This window comes from Typopeltis vanoorti, chromosome 1 (genome assembly GCF_054136105.1).
Source record: "Typopeltis vanoorti isolate ZY-2024b chromosome 1, IOZ_Tvanoo_1.0, whole genome shotgun sequence".
In the NCBI taxonomy this organism is placed as follows: Eukaryota; Metazoa; Arthropoda; class Arachnida; order Uropygi; family Thelyphonidae; genus Typopeltis; species Typopeltis vanoorti.
This window is the reverse complement of record NC_143549.1, coordinates 131,733,640-131,760,120: the sequence shown is the minus strand read 5'-3', so window position 1 is coordinate 131,760,120 and position 26,481 is coordinate 131,733,640. Positions and strand designations below refer to the sequence as shown.

General features: G+C 37.6%; 1 protein-coding gene across 1 annotated transcript in view; it reads left to right on the top strand.

Annotated features, from left to right (window-relative positions):
- Window positions 1-26,481, top strand: part of LOC150110432 (striatin-3-like) — a 239,480-nt gene that overhangs the window by 139,825 nt on the left and 73,174 nt on the right. The window contains exon 8 of the mRNA XM_090398285.1: window positions 11,528-11,590. Coding sequence (XP_090254411.1) covers window positions 11,528-11,590 — 63 coding nt within the window. The remainder of the gene's footprint in view (window positions 1-11,527; window positions 11,591-26,481) is intronic.

The window sequence follows — 26,481 nt, the reverse complement described above, 5'->3', positions numbered from 1 at the left end:
CAAACAGAAAATGCAGCTGTTTAACTCTGAGGCTTCTGTAGCGAAAATAAAAAGAGGAGTCGGACAAGGTTGTATCCTTTCACCAAATCTATTTAATATCTATAGTGAGACTGATGAAAAATATTGAAAAACAAAAAATAGGAATTAGTATCAATGGTATAAAATACAACAATCTTAGATATGCTGATGATACCATTCTAATAGCAGAAAACAGAAACAAATTAATCAAATTACTGCAGCTACTAATTGAAGAAGGTAAAGAGTTTGGATTAGATATAAATGTGTGAATATAAATATATCCACGCATTACATATAAAGTTAGATATAAATATAAACTGTGCACAGATCTGGATTTCTTGGTGATGAAGAAATGGTGGAGAGGATTCAGAGGCGAGTTACAAAGATTGTTGCAGGTCTGTGGGATGTTCCGTACGAGGATAGATTGAAGATTTGTAGGCTCCAAAAACTAGCTGATAGACGTAGGAGAAGAGATATGATAGAGGCATATAAATTATTAAAGGGATTTTACAGGATTGATACCGATGACATTTTTAAGAACAGTGCAGGAAGGGAGAGAATGAGGGGGGCCATCCCTGGAGCTTATGTAAGAGTGTAGTTAACAAGGGTGTTAGGACTAAATTTTTTACTTCGAGGGTTGTGAAGGAGGTGGAATGCATTGCCAGAAGTGGTTGTGAATGCTTCATCTGTGAATGAATTTAAGGAGAAGTATGATAGGTATTGTGTAAATAATGGTTAGTGTGTCAAATGTGGGATCTCTCACGATGAGTCTTCTGACTCCATGGAGACACCGTTATAATAATAATTGCAAAACAAAGACCATCTCAAAAGAAAACAGATCTGAGCCAGAAATATTCATAGACAATATGCAAATTGAACATACAACAGAATACAAATATTTAGGCACCTGCTTTACTGCAGATGGAAAGCAAGATAAAGAAATAAAAATAAGAATAGGCATAGCTGAAGATGTCTTCTGGAAAAATAAAGATCTGCTTAGAAGTTCTGTGGGTATCATGACAAAGAAAAGAACGATAAGAACTTTAGTGTGACCAGTTTTCACATATGGAAGTGAGACCTGGATATTCATGAAGAGAGTAAGACAACAGATAATGGCCTTTGAAATGTGGTGCTATAGGAGAGCTTTGAAAATCTCATGGACAGAACATTTGACAAATACAGATATCCTACAGAGAATAAGAACACAGAGATCTTTATTACAGGAAATGAACCAGAGAAAGGTGAGATTGGTAGGACATGTACTGAAAGGTTCAGCAGGACAGAGGATACTAACAGTTAGTTTTAGAATGAAAAATTATGGGAAAAGGATCAAGAGGCAAAAAAAAAACAAAGGACATGGCACTTGAAGATATAAGATCATGGATAGGATCATTTTGTTTCTGCATAGGATCTATGCAGAAACAAAAAAGAAAGCTACCAGCAGAGAGAGAGAGAGAACTGGAAGGACATTGTGCTGCACCCTTTCACTGAGGAAGCTACATGAAGAAGAAGAATCTAACGAAAGACAGAAATTTTATCCTACAATAAAATTGCTGTGATATCTGATATAATTTTAGTAAATGTGGGTGCAGAGATATAAGACTGTGTACTGCGCTTCAGGAAGTGGATGACATTCAGGATCTTGAGGGGGGGGGGTGATGGTAGACAGTGGACTAAAGTTCAGAGGACACATTGCAAGTGTTGTGAAGACTGCACATTGTATTGTTGTTATTATAAGAAGCACATTGACATGCAGGGATAAGAAAGTGGTGGTGCCTCTGTATAAGGCATTGGTCCAACCACACATGGACTATTGTGCTGAAATTTGGTTGCCTTGTTTTCATTTTCATTGCGATGTGGAAATACTGCAGAGGATCCAGAGATAAATGACCAAAGTGATATCAGGACTCTGGAATGTTGATTATGCAGAGCATTTGAGGGAATGTGGATTACAGAGTTTGGTGGATAGGGGAAAAAGAAGAGATATGATAGAGACCTTCAAGTCAGTTAAGGGATTCTACCACATTAATACAGAAGGAATTATAAAAAGAGTGGACAGTGAGATAGGAATAATGAGAGCCCATCCTTAGAAGTGGTGAGGAGTAGATTTTTTACATGGAGAATTGTTGGTAAGTGGAATGCAGGGAGTGTAAATGATTTCAAAGTTCATAGCCATATTGCTTGTTGAGTGGGCCTCCCACAATAAGCCCCCTGACTTCATGGAGGTTACTGTTATAATAACAATAATAATCTAGAGATTTACTTCACTAAAAACTCATTCTGTAATTTATACTACAACATCGATATAGCCAACCATGTCTTCTTTTTTGAATTTTGATTTCCTTTGTACTGAGGGTAGTTTGTTAAATAGATGGTGATAAATCGCGAGGATTTGCAAAAAATAAGTAGATTGTGAATGAATGAATTCAAAGCATTCTTCATTTTGTGAAATATCAAGGTAAGACTTTGATTTAGATGCAATTTAATTGCTATTGCTTTGTTTAGCCTACGCTTGGTATTGCTGGCAGTCCTTTGCAGCTGCGGGATATTCTACAAAATTTCTGCTGTCAGGTCTTTAGACCTGTGGGATTTCTATTAGCGCTCATACGGAGTTAAATCGATATGAGCGTACCTGACCTAGACGTATTCATTGATTTGCTCTTGTACTTATTGATAAACTCCGAAAGAAGTTCAAGCTGACATGGCCTGCTAGCATGATTGACTCCGACATCATTATCGAGTCACTTGATAAAGGGCTAGCACTCACTTTTATTAAAAAGCTTCTCAAAAAGTTTGAACGGGATTGGCCTGGCTGCTTAAACTTATATTCTTTACCCGAAGTCGACATTGAGGAAAATGAAGCCTCTCTTCAAATGGAGGAAAAACTCAATCTAGTTGTCTCTACCTCTAATCCTTCTGATCAAGGAGAGATCTATGCTCATAAGAAGAGAAAAATTCTCGCTGCTGAGCCAACAAATGATGTTGGTATGGACGAGGATGTTCCCATTTCAGATCCCTCTGCCTCCCCCAATGAAAAGGTGCCACCGATTATCCTAAGGGAAAAGCAGAGATGGATAACACTAAGAACCATCATGGTTAACTTAAAAATAAGTTATAGATCTGCTAAAAATGTAGACAAGGGCATAAAAATTCAGCCCGCCACAGTGGCTGATTATAGAAATCTTACAAAGGAGCTGGACGCAAGAGGAACACAATATCACACATTTTCACTTGCCTCCGAAAAAAATCTGAAAGTGGTCCTACAAGGAGTCTCTGAGGATATTGACATGGATGAAATAGTTACTGACCTCAACTTACAGGATCTACTTACCATAAAAGTCACTAGAATGTTTAGATCAAATAAGACACCTATGCCTTAATCTTAGTAGAAATTCATAATATTTACAAAGACATATACAATGTAAGATAAATCTCTGAACTCAAAATCACTCCAGAACCATTGAGAAAGAAAGCATCTTCTGAGCAGTGCCACAGATTCCAGAAATTTGGCCATGCCTAGAAGCTATGCAAAGCTCAGTTCAGATGTTTAAAATGTGACGAGAATCACCCCACAAATACCTGCGGCAAGCCAAAATCCATCCTGGCTAAGTGCGCTAATTGTGGGGGTCCTCACCTTGCTAATTATAGAGGGTGTATACATCACCCCAAAAACAGATCGAAGGATCCAAATAATCAATCTACCTTGTCATCTAGTGGGAGAGTTCCTGAAGCTCAGTCTCCTCAGTCCTCCAAGTGTGAGAACATTGCAACAGGCGCTCGCACATCATTAACTGAGCCCCTTAAGAAAATGCATCTTCAACATCAAGCGAGAGCATATGCTGATGTAGCCTGCTCCAAACAGATAGTACAAACCCAGAATCTGACTAATCCATATTCAAATCTCTCAGATATTATCACCTCTTCTCTTGCAAACATGCTGCAGGATTTCAGCAACTCAAATCCATCCATAAGTGTTACAAAAAGATTCTTACAGCAAATCCAATCCATATTATCTGCACTCGCTGATGCATAGGAAATGAATCGCCCCAGATTCGCTTAGGAATCGCTTGGAATGCCAACCGTATAAAAAATAAACTGTTAGAAATCCATGAATTCAATAATAGATCCAACCCAGATATATTTCTAATCAATGAAACTCACCCGCGGCCTGCTGATACCCTAAAAATCAGAGGGTATCAGATTTACAGAAATGACAGACTTGGGTATAGAGGTTGAGGTACAACCACCCTTATCAAAAACTATATCAACCATCATTCAATAACCAACCCTACAACCACCAACCTCGAAATCACAGGAATTAATGTCCTCACAAACTCAATTGGAAACCTGAAAATTTTTTCTGCTTACAACCCTCCATTAAAGACATTATTGACCTCAGATCTGGATGCCATCCTTGGAGTCAAAGGACCGGTCGTCATCGCTGGAGACTTCAATGCAAAACATCCTGCTTGGAACAGTAAATCTAGCAATAAAAATGGTCACATCGTTTCCGGCTACACAGGATCAAACTATGCTGTTTTGGCAGGACCTAAAGAACCAACTCATATCAGTACGTCTGGCACTGCTGACATCCTGAATATAGCTATCCTGCAAGACATTAAACTTCAGTACAGCCTTAAATCACTAAAAGAACTATCATCGGATCACAACCCAATTCTACTGCAATTGGGAGAGCAAGAATGCCTGTCTCCTCCCTCTCATTCAGGCATACTGTGGGAGAGATTGTCTAAAGCACTTAGGGATCAAATTGGACCTGTCCTTCACATATGCACACCAGAAGATGTGAAATCTACAGTGACTAGCCTCACCCAACAGATTAAGTTCGGTATAAAGGTTGCACCCTTCCACAAACCTGTTCCCAAGCCTGGTAGTTTGCCTGAGGATATTATGGACCTGATGATCAGAGAGATGAGCAGAGCTAAAAGAGATTTCGTAACACTCGCGTTCCTCAGGACAAAACAGTGCTTAATTGATTGATTGATTCAATTATATGATATTATTAAAAAACTTAAAACAATAAAGCTCTTTGACCAGACGGCATCTCAAACAGGTTGATCAAGCTGCTTCCCCGAAAAGCAGTAGTGCACCTGACCAGAATAATAAATGCAATTTTAAGATTTCACTATTTCCTTCCACCTGGAAACTGGCTGTTGTAATTCCTATACGTAAACCAGGCAAAGACCCACACCTGCCGCAAATTTATCGTCCAATCCGTGTCATCTCCAATTTGGGTAAGGTTGCAGAGAAGGTCATCCTCACACGACTCCAAACCTCAATAAATGACCTAAACATCCTCCCTAAAGAACAGTTTGGTTTTCGACAACACCATAGTACTAACCAGCAAATCCACAGAATTGTCGAATACATCACCACCAGCTACAACTGGCGCCAGTGCAGAGGAGCTGTTTTCCTAGACCTATCCAAAGCATTTGACAAAATCTGGCATTTTGGACTCCTGAACAAACATATCTCAGCCGGTACCCCACTAAAAATGGTTCGTCAAATCCATTCATATCTTCAGAATAGATCAATAAAAGTCACAATCAATGGATCTACTTCGTCCCAGCGCCATATCTTTGCTGGAGTGCCGCAGGGATCTCTACTGGCTCCATTGCTGTTTTCTGTATACATGTCAGACATCCCGCAAAATCCGATGCCTTCCATTTTGGCCCTGTATGCGGACGGTACGGCAATACTAACCAGATTTCTCAGACCCCATTTCATTGCCAGAAAGCTTCAAGAAAACCTTCTAAAGCTGAAAGATTGGTTCTCCAAATAGAGATTAGAAGTCAAACCCCAGAAAAGCTCAGCCATTTTTTCTCAAAATGGCCAGTGTCTCCTGCACCAGATGTGTTACTATTGAATACTAAAATTCCTGGCAGACAGAAACAAATTACCTGGGTGTAATCTCGACAGAAAAGCTATCTTTTAACCAACACATCAAGTCTACGTGCGCAAAGGAGTCTAAAGCCATAGCTCTGATCTATCTGCTAATTAATAGAAATAGCAAGCTCAGCAACAGAATCAAATTGCAGCTATACCAGATGACAATTCGTCCTATAATCACCTATGCCTATACAGCCTGGAGCCACACCTCTAATACTAACATTACCACAATAGAACGAGTGCAGAACAAGTGCTCTTGAGAATGCTTCTGAACGCCCCGTGGTACGTTAGAAACAATCAACTTCATAGAGATACAAATATTCCATATATTTTCTCTTTTCTACAATCCTTAGCATCCAAGTTTTTCCTAAAGACGTCCGCAGACCCCAACGATCTGGTTCAGCAAGCTGCAGTATACGACGCCACGGACATATTCAAATATAGAAGACCAAAAGCTATATTAGCATCCCATAGCGTTGCCTAATCTCCATTGCCATTCAGGGCGAGCAGACTCTCATAAATTATACTCTCACTGCAGCCACAACAGATAGCGGAGAATATGAAAATCATCTTGCTTCACCCCTAAAGATATAAATGTCAATTGTCCTTTGTACTGAACAAGAGTTTCTGCTCTCTTAAGGCTTTTGCTTTGAGAGGGCAATCTGAGTCTCTGGAGTTAATGTTTTTCCGGTGTGGCCCTCTCTCGGGGCCATGTTGGTGAATGCTTTTCCATAAAATATGAGCGGTTCTGCTCAGTGGTAAGGTGAGCCTGTCACTGAGTGGAACCACCGCTGAGTTGGATGACCCTTCGTTCACTCGTAGGGAGTGGTATGGGGAATTGCCTAATTTTTAGAGAAGCTCTTTTCTTATACATTGAGGGGAGCTATTGAGCCTCTAGGGATTTTGGTCCATTGGGGGTTGCCTGTATTAGGGCTGACTCAGCTGATACTTTTCCCTGGAATATGAGTAGTTCTGCTCAGTCCTAGGGTGAGCCTGTCACTGCTGAGTTAAATGATCCTTCAAGTTGCTCATTGTTGGGTGATCTGAAGATGATCAGAGTTTTTGGAGAGACAAACCCTGAACATAAACAGGCCTGGATCTCTGAAGAGAACCAACCAGTTTGAAACAGCTGTCAGGCCAGTAAAACCTTAAAAATATGCACTAATAAAAGGTGAATATATGGACACCTGGGCAGCATTCATGTCTTTTGAGTAGTGCAAGTTAAGGCAACTTCGATGCTGAGGATTGTATTCTTATAAGCTCTCTGGTGAATTTACAAAACTTTCATAGCTTCTACAATCATTCGGCTTTGAAATAATGTTGGATCTAATATCCACTCCACTTTGTCCGTGTAACTGGATGGAAACTATTACATAAGTGGAGCAAATGGGAATGGATATGAAGCTAGTAGGAAGGATGGGGGGAAAGGAGTGGCTGACAGAGGGTGCCAGAGGAGTCTTATGGGAAATAGGATCTACAATTAAATTGCGTATTAAAGATATAGGGCAGGATTTAGTAGTTATTTGCTGATGATGAAAAACTGGGAGAGGGGGCAATAGGTTAATAGTGATGTAAATATCCTACAGAATTATTTAAATAAATTGCATCGTGGGCAAAGAATAATAGTTATCAATTTAATATTGCAAAATGTAAGGATATGCACTTTAGGTTGAAAAGATTACATACTGTGTATCACATTGGTGGTGCTGGATTACAGGAAATTGATGAGGCTAGGAATTTGTGGGTAATGGTGGATGAAGAGTTGAAGTTCAGAGGGGAATGGAGAGGATCCTGAGATGAGTGTCCAAGCGGTTGATAAGTCTGTGGAATCCTACTTATGAGAATAGGTTGAAAGTGAGTTGCCAAGTTTAGTTGATAGACAGAAAAGAGGAGACACGATAGAAACTTATAAGTTACTAAAGAGGTTCTGTAAGATTGACACAAAACATATTTTTCAATACATAATGAACAATGAGAGAACTAAGAGTCATCCCTGGAAATTGTGCAAAAGTGTGGTTAGTAAGAATGTGCAGATGACTAGAATTTTTCTTAGAGAGTGGCAAATCAGTGGAATGGATAGTAGCTGTGAGTGCCCTGACAGTGAATGAGTTTAAGGAGAGGTGTGGTAGGTATTGTGTGCATAAAGGTTAGTATTGATCTACTGGGATGAGTTTTCTGAACCAATTGAGATACCCATATAATATCAGCATTGTATACTGTTTTAAGGAAATTAACAACATAGACTTGATAATAACTAAAAATATTTAATTATTACTTCCTATATTTTGGCATAGTTAAATTGGCATCTTCGGGGATTAATACACTGGTATTAAACATGTGCACACAGGCACACTTCAATAACAAAGATAGCTATGGTTACACTTCTGACAAAGAAGGTTACTAGTTAGTTGTATTGTTATATAGGTTCTGAATTGCATTTAGTTCTTCCCACTCATGAAAAGTTATTTGTAAACATATGGTATATTTTGTATCATTGGTGGGCTAAGTATTTTTTCAATTTATCTTTCCATCTTTGTTACTGAAGTGTGCCTGTGCACGTGTTTAATACTAGTGTATTAATCCCTGAAGATGCTGATTTAACTTTGGTGAAATATAAAAAATATTTTTGGCTATTATCAAGTCAGTGTTGTTAATTTCTTTAAACATCAGATGATGCTAGAGAATCAACGTATAAACCTTAACACTGGGACCCGTATAATAATAATAATGTATATAATCCGGTTTAGAGGTGAGAGTTTGTTGTTCTTTTTAAATAGTTTCACATGGGTTACCTTTTTTTTTGTAATCAATCTTGTATGAATGATGTTAACAAACTCTGTTTTTCCAGATGCATTGCTTGTCCTGAGGATGAAATTTGCACTATCCTTGAGGCTAAGCACTGATTGCTTTGTAACCAGAACATCCAAAAAGGCTACGGTCACTTCTCTTTCTTTTTCTTTCTGATTTATGGGCAGGTATTATTAAGGAAATGTAGAAATTTAAAAAATGAGCCTGTAGGTCTTGAGGCTAAATGGCAAAGGCATTGTCTGTATACCTCCATCTAATTTTGAATTTAAGAGGGAGTGAATTCAGTGCCAGAATTTCAAAGGATTCCATGTATAAATTAGAAATGAGGGTCAAAGTGGATAATCCATTTGTACATCTTCAGTTTGTTTATAGAACTGGTTGTCCCAGCTAAAATATCCTGACTGAAGACAATGCTTTAAAGAGACTCACAAATTTTAGGGAAAATTATTTTTCCATAATTTCCCCTAAAATTTGAAAAGGGTTCTACTGTATCTTCCTGGTTCATTTTTAGATAAAGGATATCATTTTGAGCTCACTAGACAATTTACTCTAATATGGACGTTCTTTATAGTTTTAAAGTGTATAGCATTTTTTTAAAATTTTTTATGTAGAACAATGAATTCTAAGTATTTAGCAAGTTTATTAGGGGGACAGTAGAGTAATGACAAAGGAACTAAAAGGAAAAGAGGAATATTAAAAATTGATAATGAAATGAAAATGAAAGGTAAAATGAACGCTTTTCCAAAGTTCACTGGTATCATGGTGTAGCCATTTCTCATATCCTATTCATTTGTTACTCTCTTATAAAATGTGAGGCCCTATCAAAGAAGGGTCTACCTTTCACAATGCTGAACTGACCACCATTGAGTATCAAATTGTTATTATTATTATTATTTGACACCTCCAGGGAGTTCAAGGACTCATCGAGGGAGGGCACCTGCTCTACAACTCCGTCTCCACCATTCAATCACCATCTGACTGCAACTATCCGCCATCCATTCTGGAATTCTACCTTTAACCAGCTTTTCCAATACATTAACATCACTCCTAAAATACTAATTGTTCTGTAATTTGTAACTTTTGTCTTGGAATATCTTTACCTGTATTATTTATATGGATACTATACATTATTATTTACTTGTTCTAAACAGTGAATTACATGATATCTGATTCCCTGCCTACATCCTCAGAGGGGTTGTTATTTGGAATAACTGGATATCAGGATGACAGATCTAATACTCAGATAATAGGTAAAAGTCCAAATAACTAAAGTATTGATTAGTTATTGGAATAATCAGTATTTTGAATTTTCAGATGCCACTTCATGATTCAGTATCTGGGTAACAGGAAATACAGATAACTGATTAGATATTGAATTGAATGATTAGATATTAAATGAATGTTTTGGTCTGATTTTAGGAAATTGGATTTAACTCATTTAACTCATTTTTGAAGAGAAAGCCTTAAACTCAGCCCCACAAAAACCTACCATATGACTTCGCTACGTTGATGATGTGTTCACTATTTGGCCACATGGCCCAGATTCACTCCTCTCCTTCCTAACACACTTAAACAACCAACACCCTAGAATCAAGTTCACCCTGGAAAAAGAGGAAAACAATAACCTCCCCTTCCTAGACACACACTAGTCACCCACCAACCTGATGGAACCTTGGTTTTCTCAGTTTATAGAAAACCCACCCATACAGGCAGATACATTCACCAACAATCCCATCACTCCCCCTCACAACAATATGGCGTTATTAAGACACTATTCAACAGAGCAAAAATAATCTGTTCAAACGATCAAGCCCTAACCACTGAACTAAATCACATCCGTGACACTTTCTCAGGAGATGGCTACCCCCCCCCCCCCCAAAAGAATCCAAAAAAATACTTAAACCAGTTATCCACAACCCACCTTCCTCGCCCTTCACAAAAAAGATTACTCTAAATCCATCACCATTCCCTACATCCGAGGCACCTCGGAAAAAATCAACAAAATCTTAAAAAAACATAACTTGACCACTTGTTACAGACCATGTAGAAAATTGGCATCCTTATCTGCTCCACTAAAGACCAACCACTTCCCCTAGACCTACCTGGTGTATACCAGGTCCCTTGCAGCTGTAAATTGTCCTACTTTGGCCAAACAGGCAGGACAGCAAATATTAGAATCTCAGAACACAAGGATTACATCCGATTTCACCAGTACAGCCACTCTGGGCTTGCAGACCACGCTCTGGATACTCACCACAGAATAAGATGGAAGAAAGCCACAGTAATACACCACAGCAAGTTCAAATATGAAAGACTATTCATGGAATCAGCCTCAACCCTTAGAAACATGCCAAACCTCAACAAATTTGGATGCATGAGACTGCCCCAAATTTGGGAAACATTTATCAGAAGAACTTCAGCCCAAAGGCCAAGAACTACCAATATAGGCTGCCAAGGGGCACCATCAGGACTTTAGGAAAACGTTAGCTTCCTCGCTTCGATTCTCATTTGCTGTTATGTAGTACTTGCATGCACTTGTCTTTGTATTAAGTTCCCAAGAAGATGGCAATGTGATGTTTGCCGAAATATCGGAAAGTATATATTAAAGTTTATTTAATTTATATTTCTAGTGTACGCTGTCAATTCCTTGATTATTAGTTATCATGTTTAACCAGCGTATAAGCCTCTCTACAAGAATTTAACTCATTATGTCACTTATTCTGGATGTTCTTGTTATACTTTGATTTTTTTTAAAAAATTTTATTTGTTAATTTCTCTGTGGTATTCGTTTCAGCTGTGGGATTATAGAAGTGGTAATAAGCTACAGACTATTAAGCCTGACCGCCATATTTCATATGTGAGTATCTAACCTTTAGCAGTTACCATTGTCTTACAGGATTTATTTTTAACTATCTTAATAAAACTAAGAAAAATGTTATTACAAATAAGACACATGGTTTCTCTCTAACCTATTAACTTGCCTAATCCATAGGTGCAAAGATTCAGCAAGACTAGTGTATTCCAGAAGCATTTTATTACATCGTAAATTAGTCAGCATCCAAATATGATATGTAAAGAAAGGTGTTCATTATTCTTGATAATGCTTAATGGTATAACTAACACCAAGAGGGGGAAAAAAAATTATTATTTTTTACAATACCTTATCCAATACCTTAACATTACTCCTAAAATACTAATTGTTCTGTAATTTGTAACTTTTGTCTTGGAATTTCTTTACCTGTATTATTTATATACATACTATACATTAGTATTTACTTGTTCTAAACAGTGAATTACATGATATCTGATTTCCTGCCTACATCCTCAGAGGGGATAGGTTAGGTTAGGTTAATTAGGGACAGTTTCAAGGAGGCAGAGGGTTACAAATGGGGTCCCATAGGGCTCAGTACTGGGACATATATTGTTTAACCTTTATATCAATGACATTGTCAGTGGATTGCAAGGAGATATTCAGTTGTTTGCGGATGATAGGTAAAATAATAGGTAAAAGTCCAAATTACTAAAGTATTGATTAGTTATTGGAATAATCAGTATTTTTAATTTTCAGATACCACTTCATGATTCAGTATCTGGGTAATAGGAAATACAGATACCATGCATGACGAATATAAGACACAGATTAGAAGAGTGACTAGTATGGTAAGGAAGGCGAAACTGGAATATGAGAGGAGATTGGCCCTAAGATCCAAAGAAAATCCTAGGGAATTTTTTAGCTATGTGGCCAATAGGAGGAGAAATGACTGTGGAAGAATGATTTGTGGGATAAAAATGGGAATAGAGTGACTGATGCAGAGGACATAGTAGAATTGTTCAATGAACACTTTATTGTAGTATCCATATCGCATCGGTGGAACCGTACTCCAGGAGATTGATGAGGCCAGGGATTTGGGAGTGCTGGTGGATAGGGAGTTGAAGTTTAGGGGGCACATTGCAAAAGTGACTAAAACAGCTCACCAAATCACTTGGCTTATGAAAAATACCTTAACGTGCAGAGACAAACAAGTTGTTGTTCCTCTGTATCGAGCCTTGATAAGACCCCATCTGAACTTCTGTGCCCAGTTATGGGCACCAGGGTTTCTTCGTGATGGGGAGGAAGTGGAGAGGGTCCAGAGACGAGTGACCAAGATGATAGCAGGACTGTGGAATGAACCTTATGAGAATAGGTTGAGGATTTGTGGGTTGCAGAAATTGGATGATAGGCGAAGAAGGGGTGATATGATTGAGACATTCAAATTACTGAAGGGTTTTTATAAGATTGATCCAGAAGATATTTTTGAAAATATGACTGCTGGTGGGAGGACTAGGGGCCATGCATGGAAGCTGGGCAAGAGCGTGGTTGACAAGCGTGTTAGAGCTAGGTTTTTTACTTGGAGAGTGGTGAATGAGTGGAATAAGCTTCCAGAGTCTGTTGTGGGTGCTACGACCATGAATGAGTTCAAGGCAAGATATGATAGATACTGTTTGAATGTTGAATAGTTGTTCCAGACATGATGTTAGGGCCTCCCTCGATGAGTCTGTCGACTCCTTGGAGTTTCCCGGAACAATAATAATAATAATAATAATTGTAGTATTTCATTCTGGAGGAGTCAGTTTTAATACTAGAGGGATAGGGCAGGTTCGAGGTTTAGAGGTACAGGGGAGAGTGTGTGTTTCAAATTATGAGTACTCTGGATCTCAGTAAAGCTGTGGGACTGGATGGTATTTCACCACGAGTTTTGAAAGAAAGTGCTAGGGAATTGACAGTGCCTCTGACCTGGCTTTTCAATGAAAGTCTGGCTGCGGGAAAGGTGCCCATGGAATGGAAGGAAGGTTAGATAGTGCCATTGCATAAGGGTGGAAGTGTCTAATTGGCAGACTGGAAGTGTCTAATTATAGGCCAGTTTGCATGTCATCAGTGGTTGTTAAGATCTTGGAGAAAGTAGTGAGGGACCGTGTACAGCATTGAGGAGATGAGGGTGGTGTTATACGTGCGAGTCAACATGGATTTGTGAAGGGGCGCTCTTGTTTTAGCAATATGCTAGCCTTTTATAATAAAGTTACAAGAGCATTAGATGAGGGAAAGGCATATACTGCCATTTTCTTAGACTTAGCGAAAGCATTTGACAGGGTGTCACATGATAAGCTGATATTTAAGTTGCAGCACATGGGTCTGGATGTCAGATTGGTCAACTGGATTCAGGATTGGCTGTCCGATAGGAATCAGAGAGTTGTGTATGGTGGGACAGTTTCAAGGAGGCAGAGGGCTACAAGTGGGGTCCACAGGGCTCAGTACTAGGACCTATATTGTTTAACCTTTATATCAATGACATTGTCAGTGGATTGCAAGGAGATATTCAGTTGTTTGTGGGTGATGGGAAGCTGGGAAGGATTAATAGTAATAGTGCAGATGTGGTAGCCATGCAAGAGGATTTGAATAAGCTAAATAGATGGGCAAATGAATGGGGGTCTCAGTTTAATGCAGCAAAATGTATATATATGGGACGCTGCATACTCTATGGGAGGAGTTATACTGGAGGAAGTAGGGGAGACAAGAGATCTGGGGTTGATGATTGATAGAAACCTGAAATTTAGGGAACATATTGCAAAGATGGTGAAGGTAACACAGAGGATTGCTGCAGTAATGAGAAGGACACTGACCTGCAGAGATAAAAGGGTTATTATTCCATTGTATAAGTCTGATCAGAACACACTTAGACTATTGTTCTCAGATTTGGTCCTCAGGATTTGAAGGGGATAAGTTAACTGTGGAAAGGGTACAAAGGTGGATAACATAGATGTTTTCAGGACTGTACCATGTTAGTTATGAGGATCGGCTGAGGGAATGTGGACTGCAGAGCTTGGTGGATAGAATAAGGAGGGGGTGATATGATTGAGACTTTTAAACTGTTGAGAGGTGGTTACAGGGTTGACACTGGGGAGTTCTTTCGCTTGGTTGAATAGCGGGAAGAGTGATGACAAGAGGCCATCCCTGGAAGTTACGAAAGGTAACTGTTTGCAAGAGGGTGAGGAGTGGTTTCTTTGCATGGAGGGGTGGTTGAACCCTGAAATGCATTGCCATGGTTCAACATGCATTGTCAATGAGTTTAAGGAGTTTTATGATAGACTTTGTGTTTCTTAGGTAGGGCCTCCCACAATGAGTCTTTTGACTCCATGGAGGCCTGAATAATAATAATTATACTCACTAATATTTTGCTGGTTTTCTATCCAGAATCATCAGAGCACAATGATAATTGCGACAAGCACACCTCACTAAACCAAGTAATTGTAGAAACAATTAAACTTAAAAATAGCAGGAATGTATAAAGTTCCTTGTGCCTGCTGGTTAGTCTACATAAAGAACATAAAAATTACATCCAAAATCATCTGTATTGCAAGAAGGGATTGGTAGATCATGCTTTGGATACCCTCCACATAGGATCAGATGGAATAAATATCCATATTACATAGAAGTCATTACAGATCTGAAGGTTGTTCTTAGAATCAGCATCAACTATGAAACATTCTCCCATCCTCAACGAGTGTAGTTACATTAATTACCTGGGAGACTATCATTTTATTATTGTTATTATATTATTATTATTACGTGACACATCCAAGGAGCCCAAAGACTCATTGAGGGAGGACACCCACCCCACAGCTTTCTGTCTCCACCACTCAATCCACCAACTACAGTGAACTGCGACTACCATCATCATCTACACCACCATCTACTGCCCACCACCACCACCACTAGTATTTTCACAGACAATCTCAAATATCCATGCCCACAGGCAGGATTCGAACCCACAGCCTTTTGGCTGGAGAGCAGATATGCTAACCACTTGGCCAACCTGGCCAGCCTTTTAACGCCTAATTTTAAAACCTAATAGCTGGACTTCTCTAAATTAGTTTTGTGGTTATCCAATCCATAGAGAATGCCACTAACACCCACTGTATGGATATTGGGTGTCAGTTACAATTTAAATTGTTTCTACAATTACTTGTTTTAGTGACTGTAGAAACAATTTATCATTTAACATAAACTGTTATCATTGTGCATTGATGATGCTGGATAGAAAACTAACAATATATTCATGAGTTTAATAAATGTATTTTTTAAATCTGTGTTGGTTATACCATTAAGCATTATTGTGAATCCAAATATGATATTTCTTTTTCTTCACTGACTTCACTTTATTTTAGAGCACTAGAGCAGAAGCACATACCTCTTTTGCAACGGACATTATACATTGTTCATTGTGAATTCAACAACATCTGGAGAATATAAAAATATTAACAGTAATAAACAGTTCAATTCAATGTTTCTACCTTCGTGCTGGCGCCATCTTCAGAATTCTAGCTCTAGCTACTAATTTCCATCATTAGTCAGGAATGCACTTCAGGTCCTCAACTTCAAATGTATGATTCTTCAAATAGGAGCAGCAGATGAGGGAAATGAATATAGTATCATTTTTTCTGGACTAAAGCTTTTGACAGAGTGCCATATGATAACTTGATATTTAAGTTGCAACACATGGGTTTAGATATCAGGCTAGTGAAGTGGATTGGCAATTGGTTTTGTGATGGATATCAGAGAGTTGTGAGCTATGTATGGTAGTAGGAAAGTTACAGTGGAATTTCACAAGAGCTAGAACCATTACTGCTCAACCTTAAGTTAATAATATTGTCACCAAATTGCAAGGAGATATTCAGTTGTCTGCAACTGATGTGAAGCTTGAGAGAATTATTAGTATAAGTGTTGAAGTTATGGCTCTTCTGGAGAATCTGAATAAACTGAAAATGAATGGAAATATCAGTTTACTACAGCCAAATGTAGTTTTGAAATCAGGATGGGAGTTTGTATACTCTCTTCCTTTCTCTATCCCTTGGTGGAGCTATATTAGAAGAAGTGGAGGAAACAATAGATCTTGAAGTGGTAGTAGATAGAAATTTGAAGTTCAAAAGCCATATTGCAAAAATTGTGAAGACAATCCAGAATATTGCTGAAGTATTGAGGAAGAGGAGGTGGACATTGACCAGCAGAGATGAAAAAAAAAAGTAGTAATTTCATTGTATAAAGCCTTGATTGGCCCATACCTGAATTACTATACTTGGATCTGGTCACCAGGATTTGAAGAAAATGAAATAACTGTAGAGAGGGTGCAGAGATTGGTGAAAATAACATTGGGATTGTAGAACTCTGATTATGAGGATAAACTGAAAACATGTAATCGGCAGATTCTGGTGGAGAAGAGATGAAGAATTGATATGATCCGACATTGAAACTGTTGAGAGTTTTTTTCTGGATTAACACGAGGGAGTTTTCTCTATGATGAAATGAGGGAAAAAACAAGAAGAGTCATTGGCAATTGCAAAAGGAAGCAGTGAGTAAGAGGGTATGAAGTAAAAGTTTTGCATGGAGTATATTGCCTGAGAGGATGGTGAGAGTGCAAACAGCGAATTTGTTTAAAATGTGGCGCAATAGACTTTGTGATGTCCTGAGATAGCCTAAATATAGACAATAGTTGAATTCACAAGTATGCTGTTCAACATTTCAAGATAGGGGGTTATCATCTTACACAGTGAGATGGTTTCCAGGCAATGCAGTAAATACAGTAAACTGAAAATTAAAATTTCTAATTTATCTAACTGTTCAGCTTCCTTAAGAAATGCAAGGTCAATGAAATTATTCCTGTGTATCGAACTGAAGAAGTGATTTACTTCTAATGAGTACTACTGAAAGAAAAAATGTAAGTAGGTTGATGTAATTTAGCACAGCTACCAAAGGAAATTTAAAAACAGTATTCACAGCAGTAGTTCATGGTGTAAACAACAAAAGAATAAAATAAATAATTTGTGCCTAGTATCTTCAGAGCACAAATTACATTCATTATAAACAAAAGACTCAATAGTCATGGAAACAGTTCACATTTCAACTGAAAAGGAATTAGTGTCCCATCATCACACTCTCTGGAGTCTGGATAAAACAAGATTAATTCAGTGAAGTTAAGCTACATGTAGTCTAGGAATGATTTTTTTTTATATATGCAGTTAAGGAACTGTTTCATAGCTGATGCTGATTTCAAAAATAGTTTCTCTGACCTGTAGTTACTTTTGTGCATCACTATCATTTTCTTTCATTTAATTCAATGTGATAAGGTATTTAGAGCATGGTCTGTCAGCTCCTGACCTCCAGTTGGAAATGTAAGAAAATAAAAAAAAGAATAACAAGGATATTCTAATCCGTGTTGTTCTTGAGGATTTTATTAGCAGAATGCTGTTCAAATCCTTGTTGTTCTTGAGGATTTTATTAGCAGTATGTTGTTCTAATCCTTGTTGATTTTTAGGATTCTATTAGCAGAATGCAGCAGTTATACTAGATAAATTTGAACATAGAAAAAAATGAATTTGTTAATTATGACCTTAATAAATGTACCAAAAATTAGAAAAATATTGATTTACTCGATAAAGTATCCTTTAGGCCAAAACAGAAAAAATATTCCCACACCACTATCATTACCCCAGAATATATGGTTTACCTAAAGTGCATAAAAACAACTTCCCACTCCTGACAAAAAAAGGAAAAGATGGATTTGCTTCCACTGACAATGAATTATTTAATGATTGTTGATGCTTAGATACAATTAAAAAAAATAGAATAAACTAACAGTTGAAAGTTTATAATTTACAGTATTTAAGACAACCAGAGAGCTAGCTCAATTTGTAACCATTAAAGCCCAAAGGAAATAAAGCTGAAATTACGAGTATTGTTTGAAAAGTTGAGTAAATTTCTAATAGACGGTGACACAGTTCATTCATTCATTCATACCAGTGTCAGCATGTATCATCTTTTTCATGACCCCTGGCGAAATTTTAGACAAATGCGACATGTAGTTATCATTTGGCAAACATTTAAAATGACGGTGTTCGCATTTTTCATAAAAATGAAGAAAAAAGAGTTTCGTGCAGTCATAAAACACTTTTATTTGAAGAAGTGGATGGCTGTGCAGATCAAACCAAGTTAGATGCAGTTCATGGGGACGCTGCACCAGCATTAAAAACTATTTTTGGATAAATGAGTTTAAACGAGGTTGTAAGTCCATCGAAGATGAAGCGTGCTCTGGATGCCTGACTAAGGTCACTACGAAAGAAATGATTGACAGAAATCCATATTATCATTATGGAAGACCACTGAGTGAAAGTGTGTGAGATTGCTGAGATTGTAGGCATCTCAAATGAATGGGTGTATAATATCCTGAACAAAAAATTGCACATGAAAAAGCTGTGTGCACGATGGGTGCCGCGATTGTTGCTTGTCGATCAAAAATGCATGTGAATAAAAACATTTCAAAGCAGTGTTTGGCAATGTTTAATTGCAATTCGCGGGATGGGATTTTTTGCATCGATTCATGGCCGTAGATAAAACTTTGATCCCCCACTACACACCTGAGTCCAAGCAGCAGGCAAAACAGTGGGAAATGCCTAGTGAAAGAGCACTGAAAAAAGCGGAGATCGTTTTGTCAGCTGGGAAAGTGATGGCCACTATTTTTTTGGGATTCCCAAGGAATTATCATGGTAGACTATTTGGAAAAGGGTAAGACAATAACAGGAGTCTATTATGTGTCATCGTTGGACCATTTAAAAGAAGAACTGAGGAAAAAACGGCCAAGATTGGCACACAAAAAATTGGTGCTCTTTCATCAAGACAATGCACCGTCCCACACATCAGCCGTCACAATGGCAAAATTGCACAAATTGAGGTTCGAATTGGTTCCATATGCACTGTATTCTCTTGACTTGGTCCCATGTGACCTCTTCTTGTTACCAAACTTAAAAATTTGGCTCGGTGGTAAAAACTTTTCTTCGAATTAGGATGTCATCAAGACTGTCAATGACTATTTTGCACAATTTGACAAATCCTACTTTTTAGATGGGATGAAAAAATTGGAAACTCGCTGGACCAAATGTGTAGACCTCGATGGAGACTATGTTGAGAAATGAAAGTGATTTTTTCCAAAAAAATGTATTTAACTTATTTTCTACCAAACTTTCGGTGGTAAGAAATCACAATATTAAATGGTCTGAAAAAAAAAAGCATATATGTTTAACAGAGTCATGAAGGATATGATGTATAATATTATTGTTCAGGACCTCCATGGCGTCACAAGATTCATTATGGGAGGCCCATGTTAGACAATGCAAAGTCTCTCGTACACTTAAACTAATTCAACTTTCATGCTCTTACTACCCTATCAGGCAATGCATTTTACGATCCAAACATCCTCTATGGAAAAAACACTTCTCACAGTCTTGCTCACCTCTCCCATTTGCAACTTTAGGGATGGCTCCTTTTCCCTTTCTCCTTTGAAGATCACACTCAGATCTCTCCAGTGTCAACTCTGCAACTACATGTCAGTAGTTTAAATGTCTCAGACATATCACTTCTTTCTCTTCTGTCAGGCAAAATCTGCAGTCTACCTTCTGTCCACATAACTAACATTCTACAGTCCTGATGCCATTTTTGTTATTTGCCTTTGCACCCTCTCCAAGGTTAATTTATCCCCTTCAAATTCTGGTGACTAGATTCCAGCACAATAATCCAGTAGTGGTTTGATTAAGACTCTATGCAATGGAATTCACCATTGTTCTGTCAATATTGCAGCAATCCTGTTGGTTACATTCATCACCTTTACAGTATGTCACCTAAACTTCAAATTTCTATCATTCATCACCCCAATATCCTTTATCTTCTCCACTTCCTATAGCACATTTCCATCAACAGAGCATACAGCTTCCCATCAGCAGATTCCAAACTTCAAGACCTTAACATTTAGTCACATTAAATGTTACACAAAAATCCCCATTAATTTATCCATCTCTCCATCTTATTCAAATCCTCCTAAACAGCTACCACATAGACAAAAAAAAATTACTAATAACCCTTCCAAGCTTTCATCATTTGCAAACAACTGAATATTCTCTTTGCAGTTCACTGACAGTCTCATTGATATCAAGGTTAAACAGTACAGGTCCCAGTACTGAACTACATATATCCCCCATTTGTGATCCTCTGTTTCCCTGACATGACTCCCTCATGCATAATTTTCTGGTATGTATTTATCAGACAGCCAATCTCCATTCCAATTCACTAACCTAATATCTAAACCCATATGCTTTTTTAAATAACGAAACCTGTGGTGCGTTCATAATTAGAAGAAACACACGTATAAACCACAGTGAAAATTATTTAATTGTAAATATTTCATCCTAAGTATCTTAGGACATCATCAGTACAGTATTTAAACAAAATTAGGAATAACATACAGTTAGGGCGCATGATTACAATAGAATCTCATGAAAACGTGCATAACGTGCTAAAGTAGTACAAAAAAAAAAAAAAAAAAAAAAACCGTTAATTATTTAACACAATTTTGTATGATAATTTCCCATACTTTAGGAATAGTAAGAACGTCGTTGCGGTTTAGGTTTGGTCTGTGTAGTAGGGCTTCAGAACTTTCTTTGTATAAACGTTCATGTTTAAATAAAGATCTATGTAAAAGTTTAGCCTTTTCCCAATGGATCCTATGGTTTGGATTTTCAATTCCGTGTTGAGAGAGGCCAGATTTCTGCGGTTTAAGAAGACTAATGTGGTCTTGATGTTCCGAGATGCGTTTCTGAACTGGGTACTGGGACCTGTACCCAGTTCAGAAACAACATTGATATCAAGGTTAAACAGTACTGGGACCTGTACTGTTTTAACCTTGATATCAATGATGTCCAAAGTAAGATAATTTGCATGAGCATGGAATCTCATAAACACCAGGTAACATCAAGGGTGAGAATTTGTCCTTAGGAGAAGGTAATAAGTTGGTTGATAGGTTTGTAAGTAGTGGCAAAATTGTATTTCTTCATAATTTTAGAAAGACGTTCTGAGATGCCTTTAACGTAAGGTATGGGAATCCTATGCACTTCTTCCTGTCTGGTTTGATGTATACAGAAGTGACTGATGATTTTTTGAGTTGTTTTGGGATTATATCCATTTAGGATGGCTGTATTTTTGATAACTTCTAATTCCTGGTTTAAAGATTCTTCAGAGGAGCAGAATTTGTGTGCTCTGGAAACTAGTGATTTAATAATGCCAGATTTCTGAGATGGATGATGAGCAGAAGAATTGTGAATGTAGCGACCTGAGAATGTAGATACCCTGTGGAGATTCTTTTTCTAACGTAAAGTTGATGCGATGATGAAGAAGGTTAATTTTATATAGAAACAGTTGTAATTCAGGTTCGGGATGATTCCAGACTGCAAATACGTCATCGACATATCTTAGCCAAATTTTTGGTTTGGGTTCAAAAGTGAATATTTTTTCATCAAGGTGTTCTAGAAACAAATTTGCTAGGTTTGGTGATATAATCCCAAAACAACTCAAAAAATCATCAGTCACTTCTGCATACATCAAACCAGACAGGAAGAAGTGCATAGGATTCCCATACCTTACGTTAAAGGCATCTCAGAACGTCTTTCTAAAATTATGAAGAAATACAATTTTGCCACTACTTACAAACCTATCAACCAAATTTACAACTTATTACCTACTCCTAAGGACAAATTCTCACCCTTGATGTTACCTGGTGTTTATGAGAGTCCATGCTCATGCAAATTATCTTACTTTGGACAGACAGGTAGGTCTGTTTAGAAATGCATCTCGGAACATCAAGACCACATTCGTCTTCTTAAACCGCAGAAATCTGGCCTCTCTCAACACGGAATTGAAAATCCAAACCATAGGATCCATTGGGAAAAGGCTAAACTTTTACATAGATCTTTATTTAAACATGAACGTTTATACAAAGAAAGTTCTGAAGCCCTACTACACAGACCAAACCTAAACCGCAACGACGTTCTTACTATTCCTAAAGTATGGGAAATTATCATACAAAATTGTGTTAAATGATTAACGTTTTTTTTTTTTTTTTTTTTTTTTTGTACTACTTTAGCATGTTATGCACGTTTTCATGAGATTCTATTGTAATCATACGCCCTAACTGTATGTTATTCCTAATTTTGTTTAAATACTGTACTGATGATGTCCTAAGATACTTAGGATGAAATATTTACAATTAAATAATTTTCACTGTGGTTTATACGTGTGTTTCTTCTAATTATAAACCCATATGCTGTAACCTAAATGTGAGCTTATCATGTGGCACCCTATTGCAATTCTTCTGTAAACTCAAAAAATACAAATGCCCTTGTCACTTTATTATCATTATTAACATTTAACCTCCATGGAGTCAGAGACTTGTTGTGGGAGGTACACATTATTGCACACAATGATCATACAACTTATGATCATTGTGTGCAATGATCATACAACTTATGCTTAAGCTGATTCAATGTGTCTACATTCACAGCACACTCAGGCAATGCATTCCACTCACCAACCACTCTCCATGCAAAGAACCTTCTCCTCACTCCTTTGCTCACAATTTACTTAAACAGTTTCCAGCAATAGCCTCTTGTTCTCCCCCCCCCCTCCCATTCTATGAAAAATTTCTTCCATATCAACCTGATAACAACTGCTGATTGGGTTATATGTCTCAATCATATCCCACCTTTTCCTCCTATTCATGAGGCTTTGCAATTTATATTCTCACTCTATCCTTGTACTCCACATTCCAAACACCACTAACCGCCTTTGTGAATCTTCCCTAGACCCTTTCTGTCATATCCTCATCACCATGAAAACCCGGTGACCAAATCTGTGCACAATAATCCATATGAAGTCTGATCAAGGCCATCATAACCTCTCTGTTTCTACATGTCAGGGTCCTCCTCATCATTGCCATTATGTGATGCTATGTCTTCACAACTTGTGTAAAGTGGCCCCCGAATTTCAGGTCCTTGTCCACCATCAACCCTAGAGCTCTCATCTCCTCTATTTCCTTTAAAGTTTCTCCACCAAGTGTATACTTCGAATCCCATCGTTGCTTAAATCTCAAAACCTTACACTTTGCAGAACTAACAGTTCTGCAAAGTTTTGCAGAACTAACTTGCCTGTCCATTCATGCAATCTATTCAAGTCCTCTTGTAAGGTCATAACATCCGATTGACTCTACATTGCTCTCCCCAGTTTTGCATCATCTGCAGACAGCTGCATATTACTAGGTAAACCCATCCTAATATCATTAATATACAAATTGAATAACAATGATCCCAAAACTAACCCCTGCAGTACACCTCTAGTGACCTTCCTCTTTCAGGATACTGCACCCTCCATATACAATTTTCTGATACCTATCTGACAGCCAGTCACTGATATAACTTAGAAGCCTGTTACCCAATCCAGTCTGTTAAATTATTTACCAGCTTGTAATGCGGCAGTCTCTCAAAAGTTTTTGAAAAATCCAAGTACACTACTGTATATGCACTCCCCTGTCCAAGGTATTTGTCACCTTCTTATAGTACATAAGTAAGTTAGTGAAATATGATCTCCCTTTAACAAACCCATGCTGATAACCACAGAGATTACTGCTATTATCAACCCATTTCTGTATCCTACTTCTTACCAATCTCTCCAGTACCTTCACCACAACTCCCGATATCATTGGCCTATAATTTGAAGCTACAGCCTTATCACCACCTTTATGCAGTGGAACAATTTTACCTTCTTTCCACCTGTGCTTTCCACCTTGGAACCTGTGCTGTTGTAAGACTTATTAAACAGGCATGCCAATGCTACTGTCAATTCTCTGGAACATATCCTTAAGACATGTGGTATAAGAAGTCATATAGCTTCTATATGCAAGTTGTCCTGTTGTGAAATTACTTCATGCCTAAACTTTGCTTGCTTACACTTGGATAAAGGATTAAACCAAGAATATAATTTATTGGCATCTTAAATTTATAGTATAACCAAGTTGAAAAGCTTTCAACATTTACCAGTGTCTTTTTTAGACTGCTTAAACTTGCCTTTCATCATTATTATGCTTATTCTAAAGAATCCGATTAACATCTTGATAGTCAATGAAGATAATGTAGAAATCCTGCAAAATGACTTAAATAGGCTAGCAGTATGAGCAAAGGATAAGGCTGACAGTTTAATGTAGTTAAATGTAAGATGAGGTGAGAAATTTGGGGGTAATTATGAGAAAAATACATTGAACATAGAATTGAACATAAAAACTGCTATATCATATGTCAGGTTCAAGATTATATTGTGAGTTCGTGTAATTTAGTGCTTGTAAAATTGGTGATTTTTATATGTTTTATTGTGTTTTGTCATTAGAAAAATAGTATATTATAGTGTATTAATGTAGATTTTCATGTTTTTAGAGTATTTAGTGTCTTTGTAACATTTTTATTGTGATATCAACTGTGGAGATATAGACTGGAAGGAAGAAAGATCACATGGCAGTAAGGAAATAGAATTTATACACCTGCTAAGAGATAATTACTTAAGGCAGCATGTGATGAAGGGGACTTATTGTGATATTGTCGGCATGGCACCAATGTGACGAACAATGGTGGCAAAGACTACGTTGTCCAGCGAGTTTAATTTGCAGGATTTTATTCAGTGCAGCATGTGTGAAATGTATTCTTTGAGAAAATTAAAGAATATGCAGAAGGAAATTGAAACTGGAGAGTATGCATTAAGTGTTTCAAAAGTGAGTGTCTGTTAGGTGACGAGAATGCAGTAAATACCGATGTTAGAGGAGAAAGAAATGGACATTAATAAAGAAATAGCATGCTTAAATGTTATCCTTTATATCAAAATGAACGTAGTTCATTTTGCTCATTTTGCTTTATAGCAAAATGAGCAAAATGAAATTTAAAAATTTAGAAGCAGCAAGAGATTAGCAGGCCTGAAAAGAGAAAGAAGCAGGTGGTCCAAAGGAATAATAAAGACCATGCGAACAAACAAGAAAAACAAGTTAAAGAGAAAATTATGTATGGAGATTCAATTATCAAGGGAGTATTTAACAAAAGTTACAAAATCCTGTTTCCCGGGTGCAAAACATGATATTAGCCATGTCAACAAGATGCAAAAAAGATAAGTCAAAGGAAATGATTGTCTTAGTTAGTATAAATGATTTGAGAGCCGAGAAGTATGAACTTCTCACTTTATTATCATTCCATTACATCCTCCTTCTATGAAGGAGGATGTAATGGAATTGTTGTTAGAAGAGGCAAAACTGGAGAGCGAGAAGGCGAAGATTGTGAGTCGCTTACCATGTTATGACAGAGGCAAACTGAGGAGAAGGGCATTGGTAGCCAATGAATCTATATGTAAATTTTGCAGAAGAAATGATATAGGATTTGTTGATCTGTGGTCTGTGTTTGATGGAAAGAAGGATGGCATTTGACTATGAAAAGAATCTAGCAGTTAGAGTGGAAGCAAGTGACTTTGTGTGAAGGACCAATGAGGCAAGTGAGTATGAGAATGACCAAGTGTGGAATCTAGTCTCTCAAACAAAAATATAGAATAGGGGGTCAATTCAGGAAGTAAAGGTGAGTGGGGACCTAAAGGGATGCTGCAGATTCTATATACTAATGCCAAAAGTATCAGGAACAAGAGGGAGGAATTTTTTAGCATTGGTTAATGTAACCTCTCCAAATGTTATAGGCATTAGTGAGACTTGGCTAACAGCAGATGGTGTAGTTTCAGGGATTGAATGTGAAGGGTTTAGTATTTTCAGAAAAGACAGAGAAGATACAATGGGGGGGGGGGGTGGAGACTGCTGATGA